This window comes from Palaemon carinicauda, chromosome 16 (assembly GCF_036898095.1).
Source record: "Palaemon carinicauda isolate YSFRI2023 chromosome 16, ASM3689809v2, whole genome shotgun sequence".
Taxonomy (NCBI): Eukaryota; Metazoa; Arthropoda; class Malacostraca; order Decapoda; family Palaemonidae; genus Palaemon; species Palaemon carinicauda.
Window position 1 is genome coordinate 111,180,079 of NC_090740.1, and position 25,208 is coordinate 111,205,286.

Below are 25,208 nucleotides of genomic sequence, written 5' to 3' on the forward strand. Positions count from 1 at the left end.
GGTGGTATCCCATCCTTGCAAGGCGACATGCCAAAGGAAAAATGTGGATATGGTAGTCGTAGTAGCCGCTCTAAGTGGCCTTCCTCAGAGAGATCTTATTCTGAAAAGGATATAAAGTATAACAATTGTATTTAAAGGTAAATAGAGAAGCTAACCTTTAACACTGGAAATTTTTTGTTTAGGGTTTTCTATACTACCATATTAGTCAAATTTTTTTTTTTTTTGCTAATACATTAATGACATAATGGCACCACAGACTCGAGATATCGACTTGAACCATTCTGCTGTAAGTTTACAGGAACAATTCTCACGTTCCTCACAACTTTAGATTGAACCACTGTTAACTACAAGTAACAGAAGAAATATACTGTACCTTGTTCAAAACTCCACTAAAAACCCTAAATATCCACGTGAAACTTAAGTTTATCAGGAAGGACGGGGATGTCAGAGAGAGAGCGGGTGAGGTCCAGTAGCGGCTTCGATAGTTAGCTTAATGACTACAACCTAAGATTCATTAAAACAAAATAAAAAAAAACACTTGTAAACAAATAACAAAATTGGATTTATCATAATAATTTTATTTTATGTACAGTTGAAATGATTTTGTATTAAAATTCTAATCTTATACATGGTAAAGGATAGAAAACTATGACATAACTGTTAGACAAAAGTCTCAGAAAAGATTTATACTTTGCCCTTACAGTTTTCATCGTACTTATTAGTTATAAGTAAACAAAATTAGTGCTATCCTTACAACAAAAGGGTTCTTTGGCTTAATAATGTACAAGTGAGGCATTTTTCATTCACATTAATGAATGTATAAACAAATTAGTTTTTGTATAGTAAGTTATTTATAATGATTTACTACACTAATACAATCAAAATGTAATTTGGTAACAATACTGTAAGGCACTAGGTATATCGGCAAATTTGAATTTTTAAGTAAAGTTGCCTGGGCTATTTAAAGCAATTAAAAGCTGTTGCATGAATGGATGGCTGATTGGTTAAAAAAAATGTGCAGCCAGATCTTTTTTTGTTTCCCTTCAGAGTCCAGCTCTTGCTTTTATACTGACATTTTTACGTAGTTTAATGTAATGACTAACCTTTCATGAAAAGTGAAATTTTTGTTGACAGCATTATATAACATCTCATTTAGATTACTTACTTGGTTTTGAGAGTAAAATGTATATATAGTACACTTTTCGTTGATCGAAATAATTTAAATATTTCCCAAACAAAAAATGGCACAGCTATGAAAATTTCAATACACAGCTCTCACTACTGTTTTATAAAAGCTATTTCAGTCCTATCACTGCATCATATATGAAGCTGCACTCGAGAATTTAATGAACAATTCTAAATTCATGTACTTTTAGTGTTAAGAAAATTAAGATTTCTCAATCGTGTTAAAAAACCATTCAGTAAACTGGTGAAGCTGCTGTGCTGCTGCTCGACTGTCTTCCTGCAATTTGCGATTTTCAGTCCGTAACTGACTAACTTCATCCTCGAGTTGTTCGGATCTCTGCTGTTCTGCAGCTAACCTACGTTCTAGCTGAACAACGCGATCGTGCAAGATGGTAGGCTCAGAGGGTCCTACTTTGTCCTCCATTTGTCTGAAGAAAAGAAGTAATAAGTTTTTTTTAATCACAAATAAATATTAGCCTAAAAACAATAAACTTTTTAAGGTGATAAGTATACAAGATACTGTTTCTTTAAATACTACAAATTTTATATAATGTGTATTTTTCTTAGCTCAACAAAACCATCATTTATATGGGGTTACTATTCATCGTGTTTTTTGCAACCCAATCAAGATTTGGATGATTACGTCATGCTTCGTGATGGGGAAATGCAGCGTCTCTTCAAAACACTGCTGATCACAAAGTGAAGAGGTTGTTCTCTCACTTCCTCTCTACAATTATGTCTTTTGCATTTGTCTCGTTTACCATTTGTGTTTAGCTCTCTTGACTTTATTTTTTCTTAATTTACAGTCATTTGAGTGACTATTCATTAACTGAGTTACAATTGAGTGCTTATGTCCAGTAAATCTTGGTATTTACATTTTTGCCCAGGACGGGACAGTGACTATTGTGGTATCCATTGCCTAGACGGGATATTCAAGATATACCAAAGTAATAAAAGTAAAAAAAATACCATAAATGTTGTAATTTTAGCACTGAAACTAACAACAGGATCAGCGTTTTAAAACAAACGATTATCCCGCCAGGCATAGTATTCCCCAAGAAGCACCTGGTGCTTCAAGCCTTGTGGTTCCAAGAGAGGAAGGTGTATGTTTATAAAAATTTTTGCTAAATATAAAAAGCTAGAGCTTCATAAATGTAAGCAATATGGCTTAGAGGTAAAATTCAACAAAATAATACTTTTAATGTCTGTGGCCAAAGACTTCCCCAGAAAAGTTTAGACAAATTATGCTCCTATATTCATTGAAACAAATGAGAAAAATTAGCGCAGCTCACCGTCCGCTTGACTGGTGCGACCAATTTTGAGTTGATCCAGGTACAATATGGGTCTGGTTGTTGCCTATTATGTCTCCACTCTTTGTGATGGCTTGCGTAGCTGTATTCACTAAAGACATCCATTCTTGGTCAACATCTAAGCCCGTGTTCTTCTCAGCTTCCGGTCCCCTATTTTCACGGTTATTCTTAATAGGAGCACACTGGTTACTAGCAGAACAGATGTCCCTAAAATTTGAAGAATATAAATTTTTTTAGTTTATAAAGAAAATATTTATTATAATGTTGTTACTGTTCTTAAAATATTTTATTTTCCATTGTTTCATTTCCTCACAGGGCTGTTTTCCCTGTTTGGAGCCCCTGGGCATATATTATAGAAATAAAAAATTTTAAACAATTTTTATTTTTCCTAACATACTCACCGAGAACTACTTTTCTGTGGGAGTCACTTGGTGACCTCTCAATCTCGACCAAGGTTTTCCCGCCGTTACCCCCCTACCCCGCTCTATATAGGTTTTACCCCCGCCGCCAGAGGATGCGCCCTGAGGGCAGGATTAGGGCAGGTCACTGCCTCTCTGGGTCAGCATCGCCATTAAGTTCGTCGTTTAGCCCAACTTGGCAATGGAAGGATGGCACTCGGGGACGGAAGGGAGGGCCATTACCCGAAAAGTAGTTCTCGGTGAGTATGTTAGGAAAAATAAAAATTGTTTAAAATTTTTGATTTGTTCCGATACAAATACTCACCGAGAACTACTTTTCTGTGGAGACTTATACTTTAGGAGGCGGGAGTGCCATTCTGCCACTTGGTTCGGCACATAGTGCCTAGAGGGCTAAGGAATGCGGGGCCTATCAGAGAGCGGAGAGAGGGTAACTGCGGAACATTACGCTATTATCTAAGACTCACCTCTTAAAATTTCTTCTGCTGAATTTCCTCCTGATGAAGTAGCGAAGAATTTATTCTCCGTTGGGGTCATCTTCTAGCCTACCGCTACACAGATTGGAGGGCGGCGATGACTGTCCCAATGGAGAATCCATCCAAGGATTTTCTTGAATAATCCTTGAGATAGTGGGCAGTAAAGGTCGACTGGTGCGACCAAGTGCCAGCTTGTAGGATCTGTCCCACCGCCATGTTTCTCTCAAAGGCCAAGGAAGTGCTCAGGCCCCTGATGTCATGGGGGCGGGGAGTGCCTGGCACTGCCATCTTATCCTCTTCATAAGTTCTAGCGATGACTTGTCTCAGCCAGAAGGAAATGGTGTTCTTGGAGACTTGCTTCTTATTAACACCTGTGGAGACGAAGAGGTTCTTGGCACCTGGTCGGAGATGAGCCGTCCTTTCCAGGTACTTCCTGAGCGTCCTTACTGGGCATAACTTCAAGTCTTCCGTATTGCCTGTCCTAGGAATGGCCGGAATTGAGAAACCTTCAAACTTCGGTTCCCAGACTGCTGGGTTCTGAGTCTTCGCCACAAAGGAGGGTACGAACCTGAAGGACACTTCCTTCCACCCTTTGGAGTGCGCAACGTCGTAAGACAGACCATGGATCTCACCTACTCTCTTAGCTGAAGCCAAGGCTAGCAAGAAGACGGTCTTGAGGGTGAGGTCTTTGTCCCCGATATCTTTGAGGGGTTCAAAGGGAGGACGACTTAGCATTTTCAGGACCTTGGCCAGGTCCCATCTGGGCACTCTCCTAGCTTGAGGAGGGTAGGACTGCTCGAGACTCCTAATCAGCATCGCTATGTGTCTCGAGGTCCCCAGGTCGATGCCTTTTAGGAGGAAGACTTGGGCTAAGGCTGCCCGTACTCCTTTAATGGCTGGGATTGACATCCCTATTTCATCCCTAAGGTACACGAGAAACTCAGCTATGTCTGGGACTGAAGCTTTAAGAGGTCTTATGTGTTTCTCCGAGCACCACTTCGTAAAGGCGGCCCACTTCGCCTGGTATACCACGGTAGAGGATTTTCTTAGGTATAGGGACATCCTCTTAGCTGTGGAGGAGGAGTACCCCTCCTTCTTCAAGAGCCGCTCGATAGTCTCCAGGCGTGAAGGCGAAGAGAGAGAGGGTTGTCGTGGAACTTGAGGAAGTGAGGTTGACGCAGCAGATCTGACCTGGGGGGCAGAGGCCAAGGCGGTTGGCTTGCCAGGTCTTTTAGATCCGCGAACCACTCCCTCTCCGGCCACTAGGGTGCTACCAAAGTCATCCTTAGGTTTCGGGAGGCTCTTACTCTGTTGAGTACCTGCCTTAACAGCGTGAAGGGGGGAAAAGCGTATACTGTACGTCCAAGTTGTCCCACTTGTGCTGGAAGGCGTCTTCTAGGGCTGCTCTTTGGTCTGGTACCGGGGAGCAATAGACCGGTAGCTTGGCATTGAGCTTTGTTGCAAAGAGATCCATCACAGGGGAGCCCCAGCGTTGAATGATGAGTCTGGCTACTTCCGGGTGTAGGGACCACTCTGTCCCCACTATCTGATCCATTCTGCTGAGGCCGTTGGCTAGCACGTTTCTCTTCCCGGGGATGAACCTTGCTAGCAGTACCACCTGTTGCTCGTCCGCCCAATGCAGGATGTTTATGGTGAGGTCGCACAGTTCCTTCGATCTCATGCCCCCTTGCTTCTTTATGTAGGCTACCACCGTGGCGTTGTCGCACATTAAGGCCACGGAGTTTCCCCTCAACCGACTTGCAAAGTGCAGACATGCCTTCTGGACTGCTTTTAGCTCTAGGACGTTGATGTGGAGATGTCTTTCGGTCTCCGACCAGGTACCGCTTGCTGTCTCCTCCCGAAGGTGGGCTCCCCACCCTAGGCTGGAGGCGTCTGTGAACAGGAGGTACTCGGGGGGACAGGACCCCAGGGGCATCCCCTTGAGGGAGTTCGACTGGCAGTGCCACCATTCTAGGGCTGTTCTCGTGTCTGGAAGGACAGGAATCAACGCCTTCTGAGCGCCTGTCTGGGACCAGAGGCTCTTGAGGTTCCATTGCACGGGTCTGAGCCGCATCTTCCCTTGGGGAACCAGTTTCTCTAATGAGACCAGGTGACCTATTAGTCTCTGCCAGTCTTTCGCCCTCCTGGAATGTTCTGACAGGAACGGCTGAATGTTGTGATTGAGGTTCCGTATCCTGTCTTCCGAGGGGAAGACCTTCCCCTGCACGGTGTCCAACGTCATACCCAAGTACCCCATTCTGTTGGATGGCGTTAAGTTCGATTTTTCCAGATTGATAATGATTCCCAGATTCCTGCAGAACTGGAGGAGGTTCCTCCCTTGCTCTTCCAAGAGGGCCTTTGAGTTGGAAAGGAGCAACCAGTCGTCTTGGTATCTGATGAGACGGATACCTCGTTCGTGAGCCCACACTGAGACCGTCGCGAAGACCCTCGTGAACACTTGAGGGGCCGTCGACAGGCCGAAGCAAAGGGTCTTGAACTGCAGGATCTGGGAGCCCCATTTTACCCGGAGGAACTTCCGACTCGACGGGTGGACAGGGATCTGGAAATATGCGTCCTTGAGGTCGACCGTCATCATGTAATCTTTCTCCCTCAAGGACATCAGGACGGATTTCGGGGTGTCCATCTTGAAGTCCGTCTTCTTGACGAACTTGTTGAGGGCCGACAGGTCTATCACGGGTCTCCACCCCCCCGTTGCTTTCCCTACCAGAAACAGGCGGCTGTAGAAGCCTGGGCCTGGGAGAAGGACTTCTTCCATGGCTCCCTTCTCTAACATGGAGGAAACCTCTCCTTGAAGGGTGGCCCTTTTCAACGGGTCCCTGGGAGCCAACCATTCTGTCTAGGTGGCTGGAATAAGAGGGGGTGGGTCCGCTATGAAGGGGAGCCTGTAGCCTTCTTTCAGGACGGACACCGTCCAAGTATCCGCCCCTTGTGTTGTCCATGCTTGCCAATGAGGTCCGAGGCATCCCCCAACCCGAGGCTTGGGCGGGAGTAGGGGGCCTCTCCCTCTACCTTCTCCTAGAGGGGCGGCCTGATCTGCCTCTCTTCGAGGCGGAGTAACCCGACCTGAAGGAGTTGGCAGAAGCTGGTGCTCCCCTGCGGGAGGGCTGCGGAGTTGTTGTCCAGGAGGAGGAAGGGGCGTCCCTCCTCGAAGAGCTGGGGGCGGCCTGAGGAGTCACGGCGCTATCCGAGACTGATCTCCTGTATGGCGGCCTTCTGGAAGATGCTTGTCTGGGGACGTTGGTCTCTCTCCTCTTGGACACCTTCTCCATTAGAACTTCCAGTTCCTTCAAAGGGAACAGAGACTCACCCCTTAAGGGTAGGCTACGCACAACTCGGGCTTCCCTGTCCGGGATCCTCCTTGACAACTTAGAGCACTGTGTCACGTTTCCTAAGCACCCAGTTGGCCGTCAAGGCGAGTGCTTGGTAAGCCAGAAACTTGAGGGTTTTCCCCCCGGAGGAGAGAAGGTCCGTCAGGAGACTCTGTTGCTCTGGATCTTCGGGGTCTATGGAGGTTTGCACGTTCACCAACGTGGAGGCCCACCAGTCCAGCCATGAGGAGACGTTCACCAGGTCCCTTGACATCTCCTCCATCATGGCGGCTTCCGTGGGCGAGAAGGAAACAGGGGCTGAAGAGGCCCTTTCGTCCGCGCCGCCTTGCCCCAGGATGTCTAAGGCCAGGTCCACTTTACAGGGGCCTGGGCGCCGCCCTTCAGGAATATACACCTTCCCTTGCGTCTTGAGACCCTGGAGTAGTTTGGAGGCACTCTGGGACTTGGGGGCCTCCGCATTGCTGGCCACCAAGTTATCTATGTACTCTTGTCCCAGTACTAGGTCTGGGGCAAGAGGAATGGCCAGGGAGGACTTCGGAAGGGCGTCGTGGTGAGTGAATCTCAGGAGGCTTGACCTCCAGGAATTCACCTTAGGAGTCGAGGGTTCTGCGATCCCATGGAACCTCCTGATGAGACCTACCACCCTTCTGTACGCGGAGTCCTCCGACGGGGGAGCCTCGCTTCCGTCGGCCGAGGCCTCGGCCTGGCGTGGGGGTGCAGGGTTGCTTGGACGGTAGACCGGGCGTCCTCCTCTTGGGTCCAGGGAGGTCGACCCGTAACCGTAGGGCGCTCCGTAAGAGGGTGGATCTCACCGTAAGGCGGGTGCCACCAGCTCAGGGAGGGCCCTCGGCTGCCCCAAGGCTCTGGAAGCCGAGGACACGGTCCCGGTGGGCTGACCCGACAACGGGAACCGGTCCTTCTTGCTCGATGACCGCACCAGCTGGGCTGGTTCGGTCAGGCTGCCTTCAAGGAAGCGCGTTTCTCCCCGCTGGGCGGGGTGAACCGGAGGCCTCGAGTACTTATGCTTATGAGCGAGGTCCTTCCTGCGTGGCAGGTCGAGCGGTTCTAGGCTGTGCGTAGGGAGCGGCAGCCTAGAGGCTCGTTCACTGGACCGAGAGTCTGGAGAGTGGAGCCTCTTGGACTCTCCTGAAGGGACGTAGACCCATTCGCCGCCGGGAGAGGCATCTCTCCTATACTTACGGGAGTGAGAGCGGGGGCGCTTCCTGCTGTGTCGCGACCTTGACCTGGAGCGGGAACGATCGCTTTCGGACCGCTCTCTCTTCCGGTGCCGTTTCTCCCTGACTTCTCCCCCGGAGGATGAATCCACCTCTGACGAGTCTGAGGGCGCCACGTTCCTCGCGTAACGGCTGCCCGCGTGATGCGTGGGGGAAGCTCTTCGCCGTCGGACGTCCGAGACTGGATGTTGGAGGAAGTCTTCGGGGACCGCTGTGGAGATCGTCGGCACTGAGTCTACTCTATCCATGCCAGGGGGCCAGGGGTCCAGGGTCACGTCCATTCTTAGCGGTGACCTCCCCGGTGTTTTCGGCAGCTTCCACCCGAAAGCATCGCTACTCGGGCGGCGAACTCTAGCGTGGCTGTCCTCTGGCGGGGGAGAGCCCGACGCACCGTCCCACGAGGGCGGTGGGGACTCTGAAATAATGACACTGCCCCATACGGGGTCTTCTGAGGACGCGTGGTCCCCTGCCACGTGGCCTGATTCACCAGAAGCACTACCGGACCCTCCGTTATCTCTAGAGGGGCCTGCCCTTGGTTCTTCCCTCACACTGGGTTCACCGGGAAGAACGCTATGGCTAATCACAACACTGGGGGCTTGCTACCCTCTCCTCTGCGAAGGAGACGGAGAAGCCGAGGCTTCGTCGGACCGATCACTGACCGACGGTAAAGAAGAAACGCCACTCACTTTTCTGGGGGAACGCTTAGACGACTTCTTCTTTTTGGTACTGTACCGTACCCACTGTATATCGTCCCAGCTTACGCACTCCGGACACGTGTCCGCGGTGGAGCAAACTTTTCCCCTGCACGTGGAACAAAGGGAATGAGGATTCACTTCTGGCTTAGAGAGGAAAGCCCCACACGACTTTCCGGCTCTAGGACCAGGGCAACGACGCACATGCTCCATCGTTCGCACACGAAGGGCCAACACTAGCGAGTTATAAGCACACTGGGATATACGCAGGGGGAACGCACTGAAACACTTGCGAATAACGCACTACGCAAGAAAAACACAAGTCCCCACACTGGAAACACGTGGAATCACAAACGAACCAAAGGATCGAGAGAGCGAGAGAGTGAGATGTTTCACATCTCACGACCAAGAACTTAATGGCGATGCTTACCCAGAGAGGCAGTGACCTGCCCTAATCCTGCCCTCAGGGCGCATCCTCTGGCGGCGGGGGTAAAACCTATATAGAGCGGGGTAGGGGGGTAACGGCGGGAAAACCTTGGTCGAGATTGAGAGGTCACCAAGTGACTCCCACAGAAAAGTAGTTCTCGGTGAGTATTTGTGTCGGAACAATCCTGATTTTCATACTAGGGTTGTAGCTTAGCAAGTAATGATATTAATAATTTGCATTAAAAATCCTGTATAGTCTGAGCAAAATTAAACAATTAAAATATGCTTATAATGGAAAATATGTCATTTAAACTGTTTACCTAAATCACAAGCACCATGCCCACATTCTTGCTTAAAACTATGAGTCCTGAACTTTCAGTTGACATAGTTACATTCACATAATAAGCAGCACCTCCAAAATATTAACATTAGTTTACAAAAACATTCCTTTACTAGAGCCTTTAATCTTTTAGTACAAAACATATTTTTTTAATGTTTTAGGTCAGAATTTCTATTTATAATACTGTACTAGATAAAAAACAAATTCCCTTTACTCTCCTGTCTTTTACACTTCTGCCTGAATTTTCATCTCGTTCAGGTCTTCATCATTAACTCTTCCCCATAATTATCAGAGGATTCTTATCAGTTTTATCATGGTAATTCCACATTTACTGCTGCTCTCCCATTCTCACTACATCCATGCACTCTCATTAAAAACTTCTATTTTGAAGGCTACTAATTCAGTACTGTTATGACCCTTTCAAAATCAGAAAAAAATTTTCTTTCTTTTACCTACTGTATTAGCAAGATCATGATTGGTCTTTGTTCACTGATCTACATCATTTTGTAGATTAGTTAGTAATAATAATAACAAGGGATGTGTCAAATAAAGGGATTTTTACAAAGGATAAATCTATTTCTGGGCGAGGAACCTGTATCGCCCAGTGAAATGCTCCTCTAGCAACATTTCTAAGGCATAGTTATTGCTGAATATACCTCATTCCTCATCAGCACTTGCATTGGACAGACGTGTTTTGTTTTGCTCGTGTGCTAAGTGTTTTCTGGAAGATGTCCGACGTTTTAGAGATCCCTGCTTCCAAGTTGAGTATTATATTTGTCTGTTTAATAATTTGTGTTCTCTAAAGTCTAGAGTTCACAAAAAAACATGTTTTAGTGTCGGTGTAGAGTATTCATTACTTAAATGCATGAAATAAAGTGTGACTTCTTCCTTTAATATCTATATGATCAGGAAAACCAGGATTATTCAATGTTTATTTACCTACAATAGCAGGATATCCAGGATAGTTCTGTATTTATGCCAGAGGTGTGCAATTTATAAAGAGCATTCGGTTTGTTGTGAAAGATTATATTTTCGGACAGTAAATTTTGAATAATTCCATCACACCTAACAATCAGTGCAAATATGAAAATCTTCTGGGTTAATGATCTTAACAGTAGAACACAGCATCATCTTTTTTAGTGAAAAAGAGAGGCTAACACTTACAAAATGAAAAAAGTTTACATATTTGGATATTTTGTTAGCCAAACATAAGTCAAATTTGGATACTGTGTATACTGCTAAAGTGGCTAACTGATTGCCAAGTGAAACGTGTAGGATCAAATACAGTACAGTGATGCCTCAGCATACGAAAGTAATCCGTTCAGGATACGGTTTCGTATGCTGATTTTTTCGTATCCTGAGTCGCGTTTTACATGTAAAGAAAAGACACCTTTTTTTTTTTTTCATAAACATGCTAAACTGTAGTAATAAACATGCAATGCAGCCATTTCTATCATTCAATAATTAACCCAACCGTTAAAAACAGCCTAATCCATTCCAGAAACCACCATGAGATTATTCAATATTGTAGTTATAGCCTAGTTATCCCCTCCAAGCCCTAAGAAAACGATCCGTTTTCTTTACTGCTGTATAAAAGTTATAGTACTGTATGTAAAGCATTTGGATCAGTGAAGGTGTATTGTTACCTGTACACCTAAATTAAGGGTTGATACCCTGAAAAAAAAGGTACTGTATGCTCGGCGACGAGTTGGGATCTCGTAAGTTTTTCGTATCCTGAAAATTTTTTTGTATACTGGGGCATAAAAATCTTTGTATCGCTTTTCATATCCTGAATTTTTCGTAAGCAGAAACTTTCGTATCCAGAGGTATCACTGTACTCGGTTTTGAATGTAACAGATAAGGCATAAAAGCTGGTCGAGAATAAACAAGGTGTAGGATATTTTCTAAGCTCAAAATGAATGAGAGGAGCCATGAAGCGTACAGTATTAGTATCTAGGGATTCAGGCTATACATTATCATTAAAGAGATGGAGATTTACCAGTCCAATGAGTCAAAGTTAATACCTATTTAGTCCAATGCCAGACCCTATGAAGCCATTCAGTGCCCAAGAGGTTGTACGGCAAGATGGAAGAAAGGAAACAAGAACGGAGTTGAAAAGTAGAAAGTGCGGCTAGGGGCCGCAGCGACGGAGAGGACAGGGAGGACTATTATTATGTTGGAGTAGAAATAAAGGTCTACTAAGAATTACTGACGAGCTCTGGTATTCAAATTGGAAAGTTATCTTTTGTGCCTTTTATGACAATTTTTGAATCTCTTTGGTTTCAAAGAAATTAAAAAGAAACTATCAACATCTAGGACATAATTCTAAGCCTATCATTTTTGTTGATTTTAATTTTCTAATGTATACCATGGAAAATTACTCATCTTAAAAAAGGGATTTTGAAGAAGGAAAAATCTATTTCTGGGCGAGGAACCTGTGTCGCCCAGTGAAATGCTCCTTAAAGCACCATTTCAAAGGTTTAAATACGGCTAAATATACCAGAGAAAAAAGTTGCATGGAATGCCAGGAGTATATCCAGCTCGCTCACCCCTAAAGGTTGTCAGTATTAAAAATGGGGTGAGTGATACCACTACCAGAGGTCCCTTTCCAATTAGACTTCTCCCTCCTCAAAATCCCACATTTTCATAAATTAACAGTTGTACTAACCTTTCTTGTGAGGCTTGATGTGCTGAATGTTGCTGCTCATGATTTCCTAAACCCTTCTGATCTAACCGCTGATCACTAATTGTGGCAGGGCTAGATGTTGCAGAGGAGTTTGAAATTACAGTTGCTGGCCTGGCTGTCAGAACAACAACTTCTGGCACTTCTGCACGACTTGAACTATTCTGGTTACTGTTAGAATTGGTAGGGGATGGTGTTGTTGCATGTTGCTGCTGAATGTTTCCACTGTTCTGATAATTACGATAATGTCCTCCACCAGACTGTGATGACACTATTGGTCCCTGGTTTGGACAAGCAGCGTTAGGCTTACTGGACGACATCTGTGTTTGATTCTGTCGATCACTGCTAGAACTGCTGCTCCCAGACTTCAATGATAAGCGATCCAAAGAACTATTGTTATTACCTTGACTTCCTTGGGCTGATGATCCAGCAATACTAACAGGGACTCCTAGACTTACACTGTACGCCCTGGGTCGATCAGCAACACTGGTCTCTTTGGATACCGTAGATTCAACATCTGATATATAATCAGGATTGATGAGTTTAAAAAGTTCCTCTTGTAAACTTGAAGACCCTAAATTGGCTGAATTCCTGTGACTACTCTTTCTGGGTGTTGCTGCTTGACGCAAGCGAGCCTCTGTGCCAACTGTGCGAGGGGACTGGTTTCTAGATGACGCAGAAGAAGGAGTAGTATTGCCACCTTTGACTCTACGTTTGCTGTGAGGTGAACCACTGCTAGCAGATAATTCATCTGACGAATACAAAAGTTACAAACTTCAGAAATGCTTCCACTTTACCATACAGAAATTCACAAACATGTTTCACATTAACTGAAAATTCACCAAAATAGATAAAATACAGTTAAGTCATTCCACCCTACTTCCACAAATTGTTAGTTAAAAAAAAATTGACTCTAACTTGGCAAATTGAAAACACTGAGTGCAAAGGAAAAATTGAGTTATATGCCTCCTAGTCTTTGACTTTTTCAAATTTTTTACCAATAATTATATATTTCTGTGTTTTTCTTTCATTTCTAAATTCAAAATCTTATTTGGAAAACCTGACATTTTGTTTTACCTTTCAGTAGACAACAGCTGTTTACTGAATAATGAAGACTTTTCCTTCAGTTACAGATATATTCAATGAGTTTAAGACAATTTGTTGTCTGGTCTGATTTTTTTAATGAAAATTCTAAATGGAATTCTATGTTACATGACACCTTTAAAACATTTCTAACTTTATAGCAGCAAATAATCATTTAAGCAAATTCAGCATAAATTTCGTGGCTCCTAAGCCTTTGTGTTAGCAAGGTTTTACAGAACAGATTGATAATATAAATTTTACAGGAATACTGTAATTTATAGCAGCAAATAATTATTTAAGCAAATTTAGCATAAATTTCGTGACTCCTAAGCCTTTGTTATAGCAAGGTTTTACAGAACAGATTGATAATATAAATTTTACAGGAATACTGTAATTTATAGCAGCAAATAATTATTGAAGCAAATTTAGCATAAATTTCGTGGCTCCTAAGCCTTTGTTATAGCAAGGTTTTACAGAACAGATTGATAATATAAATTTTACAGGAATACTGTAATTTATAGCAGCAAATAATTATTGAAGCAAATTTAGCATAAATTTCGTGGCTCCTAAGCCTTTGTTATAGCAAGGTTTTACAGAACAGATTGATAATATAAATTTTACAGGAATACTGTAATTTATAGCAGCAAATAATTATTGAAGCAAATTTAGCATAAATTTCGTGGCTCCTAAGCCTTTGTTATAGCAAGGTTTTACAGAACAGATTGATAATATAAATTTTACAGGAATACTGTAATTTATAGCAGCAAATAATTATTGAAGCAAATTTAGCATAAATTTCGTGGCTCCTAAGCCTTTGTTATAGCAAGGTTTTACAGAACAGATTGATAATATAAATTTTACAGGAATACTGTAATTTATAGCAGCAAATAATTATTGAAGCAAATTTAGCATAAATTTCGTGGCTCCTAAGCCTTTGTTATAGCAAGGTTTTACAGAACAGATTGATAATATAAATTTTACAGGAATACTGTAATTTATAGCAGCAAATAATTATTGAAGCAAATTTAGCATAAATTTCGTGGCTCCTAAGCCTTTGTTATAGCAAGGTTTTACAGAACAGATTGATAATATAAATTTTACAGGAATACTGTAATTTATAGCAGCAAATAATTATTGAAGCAAATTTAGCATAAATTTCGTGGCTCCTAAGCCTTTGTTATAGCAAGGTTTTACAGAACAGATTGATAATATAAATTTTACAGGAATACTGTAATTCATAGCAGCAAATAATTATTGAAGCAAATTTAGCATAAATTTCGTGGCTCCTAAGCCTTTGTTATAGCAAGGTTTTACAGAACAGATTGATAATATAAATTTTACAGGAATACTGTAATTTATAGCAGCAAATAATTATTGAAGCAAATTTAGCATAAATTTCGTGGCTCCTAAGCCTTTGTTATAGCAAGGTTTTACAGAACAGATTGATAATATAAATTTTACAGGAATACTGTAATTTATAGCAGCAAATAATTATTGAAGCAAATTTAGCATAAATTTCGTGGCTCCTAAGCCTTTGTTATAGCAAGGTTTTACAGAACAGATTGATAATATAAATTTTACAGGAATACTGTAATTCATAGCAGCAAATAATTATTGAAGCAAATTTAGCATAAATTTCGTGGCTCCTAAGCCTTTGTTATAGCAAGGTTTTACAGAACAGATTGATAATATAAATTTTACAGGAATACTGTAATTTATAGCAGCAAATAATCATTTAAGCAAATTCAGCATAAATTTCGTGGCTCCTAAGCCTTCGTGTTAGCAAGGTTTTACAGAACAGATTGATAAAATGAATTTTACAGGAATACTGTAATTGGTGATCTTATTTCAGAGGGAAATGCCCGTACATCAAATCAATAAAAATCTACAGCTGAAGAATAAACCTTGAAATAGTTTCTTTCTGTACATGATGAAGTAAAAAAGTCAAAACACATACCTTCACTACGTGTTGGATACAACCGTTCGGTGGAAGAATTGCTTTCCTCTTGTCCAGGTAAACGCGCCGAGTTGTTTGGAAGGCTGGATGATCGCACATTACCATTCAACCTTTCATTTCTCCATGCAATATACTCATTCACCTGAAATTATCATTCACTAGGTTTAGCCACTTAAAATTTCGTTTTTAGAACTACTACTACATACACAGTAACAAAATCTATAAAATAAAACTTACGATTTTAATACCTACCATCATTGTCCTATATATTTTGACAAACTTAAATAGAGAAGACTACTAGTGGGTTTGCAGAGTAGCCCTCCTATCTCATACCTTTAGAATTACTCTTAAAATAAATGGCTTCAATCCTGAAACAGTATTGCTATCAGAGTTCCAGGAAACTGATACGTAGGTCTGATTCCTTCAACCACCCTGCCTAGGAGGTATGCAAGAAATGAGAGAAGTCTAGAACGCTTAATGCCAACGACACGCCCAGAGTCAAACAACGAAGGTTTTTTCCACCATTTCCCTAGTTGTACTTGGTTTTGGATCACTGTAATGTATATTGTGTATAGACTGGAAGTTTTGTTCCAATGTCAACTGGGATGTCACTGAAAATCCCTTATTTTTAAGTGACTCATTGAAAAAAAAATTTCCAAATGTCAGGGTCCCTGGGAGCCTTATCCACATATGAACTTCAACTTCAACAAATGAAGGAAAGACTGAATCTTCTTTTAAGATTTTAAGATGGACAATCCTGAAAAGGAACTTTTTCCAAACATAGAAACCTTCAGCTTGGAGCCGGAAGGGATTTCTCCACACTAATCAAGACCCCAAACCTCCTCAATAACCTAAGCAACAAAACTTACTGGACTCAGCCGTTTATAGAGACGCGTTCAAAATGAGCAAACCGTCCAAATATAAAAGAGCTCCTGATGGCTATAAATCTCAGCTATTACGAGATTAGAGCTATAATTCATGCAAGGGCTTGGGGAGGTGTCCTAAGACCAAAACTACAGGCAATTTAATTGATATATTTATGAGCTGTTCATAAAACAACAGAGTTTCTTTGATTCTGGATGAATAGGAATGTATAAGTGAACATATGTCCCGTCTATCAAAACCATGCAATTTCATTTCCTCATTGCTCACTGGAATGATGAAATAGTTTCCATTAGAATATTGGTAAGAGCTGTACACCTGTTTAGAAATGAGACAGACATCTAGAACTGGCGTCCAAACCCCCCATGGCTTGGGAACTTGGAACTCGCTTGTAAAACCCTAAGGAAGGCTCTGATTACTTCCTCTATCACTCTCTTTTCTAGCAGTTATGTAATCTCTATTTTCAAAATTTAAGCTTTGGCTGAATTGTTTAGTAACCTGGAATGGATGATGTTCCTTTGACAAAAGAGGTTTTTAATAGAAAACTACAGTAAATCAACCTATTGAACAAAAAAGTATTGGCAACAGGTTTCAGGTTTGAACTTCTAAAGTTCCACTGATTCAACAGCATGGGTTGGGTTTACTGGTCATAACTACATAGTGTCCCTTCACTAAGGGTTGTAAATGTTTACTGCATCTTACAGAAGCATTATGAAGGTCAGGGGGAGTTCGTAGAAATAACAAGCAAATCCTGTACCAGACAAAGATTTGGATCCACTCATATAAACAGTGTAACGTTAGCCTTCCAGCCTTGATTTTTGAAAAAAAAAATTTTGCTACTAGCAATTTTACATTTGGACTGTCTACCTAGGTAAGTTGCATGGCATTTGTAAAACCTTAATTTCATTCTTTGTATAAATAAAATACTAATATAAGCTATGAAACTAAGAACGTTTTTGTGTTAATTTTCAAAACTTCCTAGTACAGTACCATAAAAAACAGCATTGAAAGACTTTCTATTTACGAACACAGATTTTCAAGAACTTTCACAATGATTAACATATCTTAAACAGAGATTTGCAATACCTGTCCTTGGGAGATGACTGCAGCGGGTGGGACAATAGCTGTAGTCATTACTGGTCCCTCAGTCACTTGCTTCAGTCTCTGGTTGTCAATCCTTAGAGGAGCGTTGTCATAATCACCAGAACCCGCAAGCTGTTCATTTAAAAAAAAACTGTTATAGTGAGTTTGATAGGTAAAGATATACAGGCTATAAAAACATAGGGTACTTGATAAATGTTTAGAAGCACAGAAATAGTGACATGAAATTCTAATTTTGAATTAGTAATCCAAACAAGTTAAATTTGATCAATAACAAGATTTTCATAGCAACATGCACCAGTGTTCTGTCATTCCACTAAAACAAGAAGTCTACCAAGGTAACAGAATCTAAAGGAATATCTGCTTACATGAGCTCCATCCTCTGGGTTTACATGCAGGGGTCGAGGATTGGGGGGAGGCACCGCATAGTTGGCATTGTCGCTCAAAGCATCGGTCGTACCATCAAGCTTGGGGTGGGACCACACGTGAGGAGGAGCATAAATGCCAACAGAGGCTTGACATTGAGATGTAGGAGATGGAGATGATGTTATTAAAGGTGTTGGTGTGAAGGAGTTAGTACCAGGAGCACAGTAGCCAGGGTGTGCTCCCGAAGGAGTGTGACTCAAGTGGGGTGGATGGCTCGAGTTCCCCCGATTATGGAAAGATGACTGGAAGAGGTCGCCCCGTCGTTTAGTGCTCTGCAGATTAGACGTACTTTCAAAATTGGACTGATGCTATAGTGATAAGAAAGCAGAACTTTTAACTACAAAAAGTAATAATATAAAACACTTTTTATGCCATCTTCAGAAAGTTTAGAATTAATCTTCACTAAAACAACATACAAATAAACAGTGCAACATATCGTCACCCTCATAAACTAACTGCTTTAGTCATTTTCTCCACTTGGGAAATAAAAAAAACCTTCTCATTTCCTAATTCTTTATATCATTGTATTGAGCTTCAATTAACAAATTCTAATTCACAAATTCTTCTGTTAAGAATTTGTGAATTGAAGCTCAAGGAAATGATATAAATAATTAGGAAATGAGAAGGTTTTTTTTTTGATTTCCCAACAAGCGGAGAAAATGACTTAGGCAGTTAGTTTATGAGGGTGACGATATTAAAAAAAAAAAAAGCTTTGAAAAAAGAACAAAACTGTATATTTTATAATGAAAAATAATTTTTTTGTAAATCGCAACCAAAATAATATCTTAAAACTAGCAAGTGGTAGAACTGTGTGTGTTTTACCCATGATAATATTGGATCCCCTGGAATCTCAAAAAAAAAAAAAAAAAAAAAAAAAAAAAAAAAATGTTATTTTGATAATAAAATAAATTTTTTAATATACTTACCCGGTGATTATATAGCTGCAACTCTGTTGCCCGACAGACAACTCTACGGTAAAAACTCGCCAGCGATCGCTACACAGGTTGCGGGTGTGCCCAACAGCGCCATCTGTCGTCCAGATACCCAGTACTCAATGTAAACAAAGACTCAATTTTCTCCTCGTCCCACTGCGTCTCTATTGGGGAGGAAGGGAGGGTCCTTTAATTTATAATCACCGGGTAAGTATATTCAAAAATTTATTTTATTATCAAAATAACATTTTTCAATATTTAACTTAGCCGGTGATTATATAGCTGATTCACACCCAGGGGGGTGGGTAGAGACCAGCAATATATGTTTACACTTTTATGAGCTAAGAGTTTTTATTTCATTTTAGAAGTTATCAAAATAACAAAAACAAAATAAATAGGTACCTGGTAAGGAAGTCGACTTGAACAATTACTCTGCCTTTTAAGTACGTCTTCCTTACGGAGCCTCGCGATCCTCTTAGGATGCTGATCGACCCCTAGGATCTGAAGTATCAAGGGTTGCAACCCATACAACAGGACCTCATCAAAACCCCTAATCTAGGCGCTCTCAAGAAATGACTTTGACCACCCGCCAAATCAACCAGGATGCGAAAGGCTTCTTAGCCTTCCGGACAACCCAAAAAACAACAATAAAAACATTTCAAGAGAAAGATTAAAAGGGTATGGAATTAGGGAATTGTAGTGGTTGAGCCCTCACCCACTACTGCACTCGCTGCTACGAATGGTCCCAGTGTGTAGCAGTTCTTGTAAAGAGACTGGACATCTTTCAAGTAAAATGACGCGAACACTGACTTGCTTCTCCAATAGGTTGCGTCCATTATACTTTGCAGAGATATATTTTGCTTAAAGGCCACGGAAGTTGTTACAGCTCTAACTTCGTGCGTCTTCACCTTAAGCAAAGTTCGGTCTTCCTCACTCAGATGTGAATGAGCTTCTCGTATTAACAATCTGATAAAGTCTGACCAAGCATTCTTTGACAAAGGCAAGGAGGGTTTCTTAACTGAACACCATAAAGCTTCAGATTGGCCTTGTAAAGGTTTAGTACGCTTTAAATAGAACTTAAGAGCTCTAACAGGGCATAAGACTCTTTCTAGTTCATTGCCTACGATCTCCGATAAGCTGGGGATATCGAAAGATTTAGGCCAAGGCCGAGAAGGCAGCTCATTTTTGGCTAGAAAACCAAGTTGTAGCGAACAAGTGGCTTTTTCTGACGAAAAACCTATGTTCTTGCTGAAGACATGAATCTCACTGACTCTTTTAGCCGAGGCTAAGCATACCAGGAAAAGAGTCTTAAGAGTGAGATCTTTCAGGGAGGCTGATTGTAACGGCTCCAACCTATCTGACATGAAGAATCTTAGGACCACGTCTAAATTCCACCCAGGTGTAGCCAAACGACGCTCTTTGGTGGTCTCAAAAGACTTAAGGAGGTCTTGCAGATCTTTATGTTTGGAAAGATCTAAGCCTCTATGCCTGAAGACCGATGCCAACATGCTTCTGTAGCCCTTGATAGTGGGAGCTAAAAGGGATCGTCCTTTTCTCAGGTATAAGAGAAAAACAGCTATTTGAGCTACAGAGGTACTGGTCGAGGATACAGAAACTGACTTGCACCAGTCTTGGAAGACTTCCCACTTCGATTGGTAGACTCTAATGGAAGAAGCTCTCCTTGCTCTAGCAATCGCACTGGCTGCTTCCTTCGAAAAGCCTCTAGCTCTCGAGAGTCTTTCGATAGTCTGAAGGCAGTCAGACGAAGAGCGTGTTGGCTTTGGAGTACCTTCTTTACGTGTGGCTGACGTAGAAGGTCTACCCTTAGAGGAAGACTACTGGGAACGTCTACTAACCATCGAAGTATCTCGGTGAACCATTCTCTCGCGGGCCAGAGGGAAGCAACTAACGTCAACCTTGTCCCTTCGTGAGAGGCGAACTTCTGCAGTACCTTGTTGACAATCTTGAACGGTGGGAATGCGTAGAGATCCAGATGTGACCAATCTAGGAGGAAAGCATCTATATGTATTGCTGCTGGGTCCGGGACTGGAGAGCAATAGATTGGAAGCCTCTTGGTCAGCGAGGTTGCAAAGAGATCTATGGATGGTTTTACCCCAAGTGGCCCAAAGTCTCTTGCACACATCCTTGTGGAGGGTCCATTCGGTTGGAATTACTTGCCCTTTCCGACTGAGACAATCTGCTATGACGTTCAAGTCGCCTTGGATGAACCTCGTTACTAGGGAGATGTCTTGACCTTTTGACCAGATGAGCAGGTCCCTTGCGATCTCGTACAACGTCAGTGAGTGGGTACCTCCTTGTTTGGAGATGTACGCCAAGGCCGTGGTGATGTCCGAGTTAACTTCCACCACTTTGCCTCGAAGGAGAGACTTGAAGCTTTTCAAGGCCAGATGTACTGCCAACAGCTCCTTGCAGTTGATATGCATGCTCCTCTGACTCGAGTTCCACAGTCCTGAGCATTCCCGACCGTCTAGTGTCGCGCCCCAGCCCACGTCCGATGCGTCCGAGAAGAGAACGTGGTTGGGAGTCTGAACAGCCAGGGGAAGACCCTCTCTTAGGTTGATATTGTCCTTCCACCAAGTCAGACAAGACTTTATCTTTTCGGAAACCGGGATCGAGACCGCTTCTAGCGTCTTGTCCTTTTTCCAGTGAAAAGCTAGATGGTATTGAAGAGGACGGAGGTGTAGTCTTCCTAGTGACACAAATTGTTCCACGGATGACAGCGTCCCTACCAGACTCATCCATAGCCTGACTGAGCAGCGTTCCTTCTTCAGCATCTTCTGGATGGATAGCAGGGCTTGATCTATTCTGGGGGCTGATCGTCTTGTTGTTCAGCAACGTCCTCATCAGAGGGTTCCTCATCCGAAAACTGATGAGGAAACGGCAACGGAGTGGGCAACGTCTGGCTCGCTGAGTCCGGTCGCACTGGTGGATGCGTGACGGAGCCGGACGCAACATCATGGAACTGCTGCACAGTCTGTGAACTGTCAACAACCATGGGTGCGCGAGGAAGCACAGCGTCAACCCGAGACTGTCTAGACCGTCTGGGTTGTGCAGTCAACACCCTACCGGGTTGCTGAGGTTGACGCGCTGCGTCAAAACAAGTCACCTCTGCTGGTTATTGAACGTCCTGAACGTCAACAACCACCTCCGAGCGTCGCTTAACGTCAACGTGCGGCTGGCAACCCACACTGGGTCGCATCGGTGGAGGAACCACCTCAACTGGCAGACGCGAGCAGGTTACCTCAGCGTCAACAGGGCGCACAACCGACCGGTTGGAAGGTTGTTGGCCAGAAGGTTCGGTAGCAACCTTCTCCGCATTAAAGTCCTCTATCAAGGACGCAAGCTTGGACTGCATGTCTTGCAGCAAAGCCCATTTAGGGTCTACGGGAGCAGGTGTGGCAACAGACGGGGTTAGCGACTGAGGCGGTACCGCTTACCATCCCTGAAAGCCTTGTTATGCATGACATAATTGTACAGCAAAACTTCAAAGGCTCGAAAACAGCTGTGAAGTTGACCTGTAAACAACTTGGAGCGTCTCCTGGCCAAGCGCCAGGGAGAGTCTACGAGAATTGAGAAGTCTATCTGGGCAGAGGCATGAACTCCCAAGCCGAGAACTTCTCTCGTGTCATATCAGACTCTCGCTCTATAAACCAGTTTAAAAGAAGGGAAAGCAAAGGCTGTATCCCCCAAACTCCTCCTGGTGAAAAACCAGTCGCCTAGCCAACGTAAAGCTCTCTAGGAGAGCGAGAGAGCACTAGCTTAAAAACAACGGCTTCGAAGTAGCTAGGCCTAGTGTAAGCTCTGACGTTAGGCGAACGAGGAGCAGCAGTTACAAAAAGATCCGGACAAAGATCCTTAAAAAAATCATCATGATTTAATTAAAGTCCATAGGAAGCTAAGCAGCTTTAGGCTCCTCTCCATCTGACAGAGTCCTCAAGGGAATATCAGTAGGAGGGGGAACAGCAACTTCCTCATCTACAGGAACCTTGTCCGATAAAAGCTGAGTCTCAAGCAAGGGAGAGACCTACCGTGGTGGCAATGCTTTACAAGCAGAGTCCACACTCACTGGTGCATTAGTAGCGGACCAGAACGCAACGTCATGTAACTGCTTGACAGTCTGTGAACTGTCAACAACTGAACTGTCAACCACAACAGGTGCGTGAGGACGCACAGCATCCACTCGAGACTGCTTTGACTGCCTAGACTGAGCAGTCAAAACAACTCTAGAATGCGGAGGTTGACGCACAGCGTCAAAACAAGTCAACTCCGATTGTTAGTGAACGTCTAGAACGTCAACAGGAGCATCAGCAAGTGGCCTAACGTCCAAATGCGGCTGAAAAACCACACGAGACCGCATCGAGTGTGGTTCTAAACAACCTGACTGACGTGACTAAGCTACGCCAACGTCAACAGTAAGCACAAAGGAACGTTAGGTTGGCTGAAAGCCAGGATATCGATGAGATAAACGGCTAGACTCAACGGACTAATCGGCAGAATAGTCTTCCATAAGGGAGGCAAGCATATACTGCATGTCTTGCCAAACAACCCATTAAGGATCAACGGAAATGGTTGTGGTAAGAGACGAGGGTAACGTCTGTGACCGCAACACTTTGCCAACAAAAAAAGACTCTCGGAGTCTGTGTTACGCTTTTGTTAGGCGGCGAGCAGTTATCCGATGACTGCATAGGGTCAGAGCTGTCCTAATGGTTGTAACCAGGACGCTGGATCTGTCCTGAAAGGACTGACTTTCGCTTAAGGGCTTCGAAACCTTGTGATAGGTTTCTTATGCGAAAAGCCTTCGGATGACGAGGAGAAACAACGTCTCTCTCGTCTTATGGTAGGGGAGATCTTGGTAAGATACACCCGATACCATAGAGGGAAAACGTCTGTTCGTTGATCAAGGCCTCTCGAACCCATAAGTCGTTTGACATTACTTCTCCCCTGGGCTTGGGAGCATGCAAGAGGTCCCGGACTAGGTGAACGAGAGGCACGAACAGACGAACCCTCGGACGCAACACTGTAACACTTTGCGCATATCACTTTATCACTTCGATTTTCTGTTTTGCACTTATTTCACTGAAATCGAAACTTTTACTGATTTCTACCTGAAACACGCAATTCTACCCTTCATTAAAAGGTAGTAATTGCGAAATCAGTCGTATAATGCAAGCTCATTAATACCAGCAAAAAACAGAAAACATATTTTAAGATAAAAAAATCAGTGGCTGGGAAAGAGACTAAACACTAGTTCATATAACTACGTTTTCAATCTCTCACCGCACATAGCCTGGGGACGAGAATAAAAAACTAAAAACGTTTTATCCTTCCTCCCCGTACAGCGACTAGGGACGAGAGTAACTCGAGAACAACGTTACCTGCTTGAACGGAACGTTTTCTCTCCTCTCTCTCCCTCCGTCTCTATCTCTCTCTCTCTTTCTCTCTTGATTTCGCACCTAAGAGAAGAGCCCAATTATATTTCGTCAAAAAAACATGTTATTTGACTAAAGGAAAAAACTGAAAGGTTTTTCAAATAAAAAGTTCCTTTAAAATAGAATTTAAAACATTTAAGCTAAGAAAGAATGAACAAAACGTCAGAATCGATTTACTCTTACTGCAAAGTGAAACCGTGATACACTCTCTCTCTATCGTAACGATAGAGCGCATGTTGAACGTCCTGAACGTCAACAACTGCGTAGCATAAATAAACTAAACGTTAGTTCATCTTTGAAAACAGTACGAAGACTATCAAAGAAATTCTTTCATAAAATATTACATTTAAAAAGTTTTAAATCCTTAGCTCTTTAAAAGCTAATTACGATATAAAGGGCTCAACGTTGATTAACTTCGGTTTCCAAGTTAGGACCGCCTACTCTCAGGAAAGGTCTATATAAACAAAACATTAAAATTTATTTTTATATGTTTATAATAAATGGAAAGTTAATCGAAGAGGCCTAATAAAGGCGGAGAGATATAAAATATATAGAGGAAAATCTATAACGTGATAAGATAATTACTAAAAGCCTAAACACACTTCCGTCTAAGGGAAGGGTCGGCCATTTAAAAGTGAAAGAAAGTCCATACTCTCTTTGTCACCATAATTAAATCTATCCAAAACGAGTTCAAGATTTAAGATGAAGATAAAACACCTGCATAGCGAAAGCTCAAAACTAGAATAAAGTACTTCACCAATTAGTTGTGAAAAAACTCCAGTTTAGCAACAGCGAGTAAGTACGTCTTGTCGATAGCTCGACAGAGAGAAAATTGAGTCTTTGTTTACATTGAGTACTGGGTATCTGGACGACAGATGGCGCTGTTGGGCACACCCGCAACCTGTGTAGCGATCGCTGGCGAGTTTTTACCGTAGAGTTGTCTGTCGGGCAACAGAGTTGCAGCTATATAATCACCGGCTAAGTTAAATATTGAAAAATAGAAGATAAACGACCGGAATCATGTCATCTTATAATAATTCTACAAATGACACTAACTACTCAAAAATTACACACAGCATACATAATAGAGACAAGAAGCTGTGAAGTCCTTAACAACTAACAAACACTTAACAAAAATAGCTTAGCAAGTAATAATAATAATAATAATAACAAATACAAAAACTTGGTATTGTCCACTTTATAATTATAAGTTTTTGTCACCATTTCATCTTATGGAGTTACAGATGAGATATGTTATCTGCAC

At 42.7% G+C, this 25,208-nt stretch overlaps 1 protein-coding gene across 3 annotated transcripts in view; it reads right to left on the reverse strand.

Annotated features, from left to right (window-relative positions):
- Positions 1 to 557: 557 nt before the first annotated feature.
- Positions 558 to 25,208, reverse strand: part of LOC137655794 (signal-induced proliferation-associated 1-like protein 1) — a 107,991-nt gene continuing 83,340 nt past the window's right edge. For all 3 annotated transcript variants that reach the window (XM_068389943.1, XM_068389942.1, XM_068389941.1), the window contains 6 exons: positions 17,505 to 17,834; positions 17,122 to 17,250; positions 15,154 to 15,295; positions 12,099 to 12,864; positions 2,478 to 2,702; positions 558 to 1,613 (listed from right to left, as the gene is read on the reverse strand). In XM_068389943.1, coding sequence (XP_068246044.1) covers positions 1,388 to 1,613; positions 2,478 to 2,702; positions 12,099 to 12,864; positions 15,154 to 15,295; positions 17,122 to 17,250; positions 17,505 to 17,834 — 1,818 coding nt within the window. In that variant the 3' untranslated portion in view covers positions 558 to 1,387. The remainder of the gene's footprint in view (positions 1,614 to 2,477; positions 2,703 to 12,098; positions 12,865 to 15,153; positions 15,296 to 17,121; positions 17,251 to 17,504; positions 17,835 to 25,208) is intronic.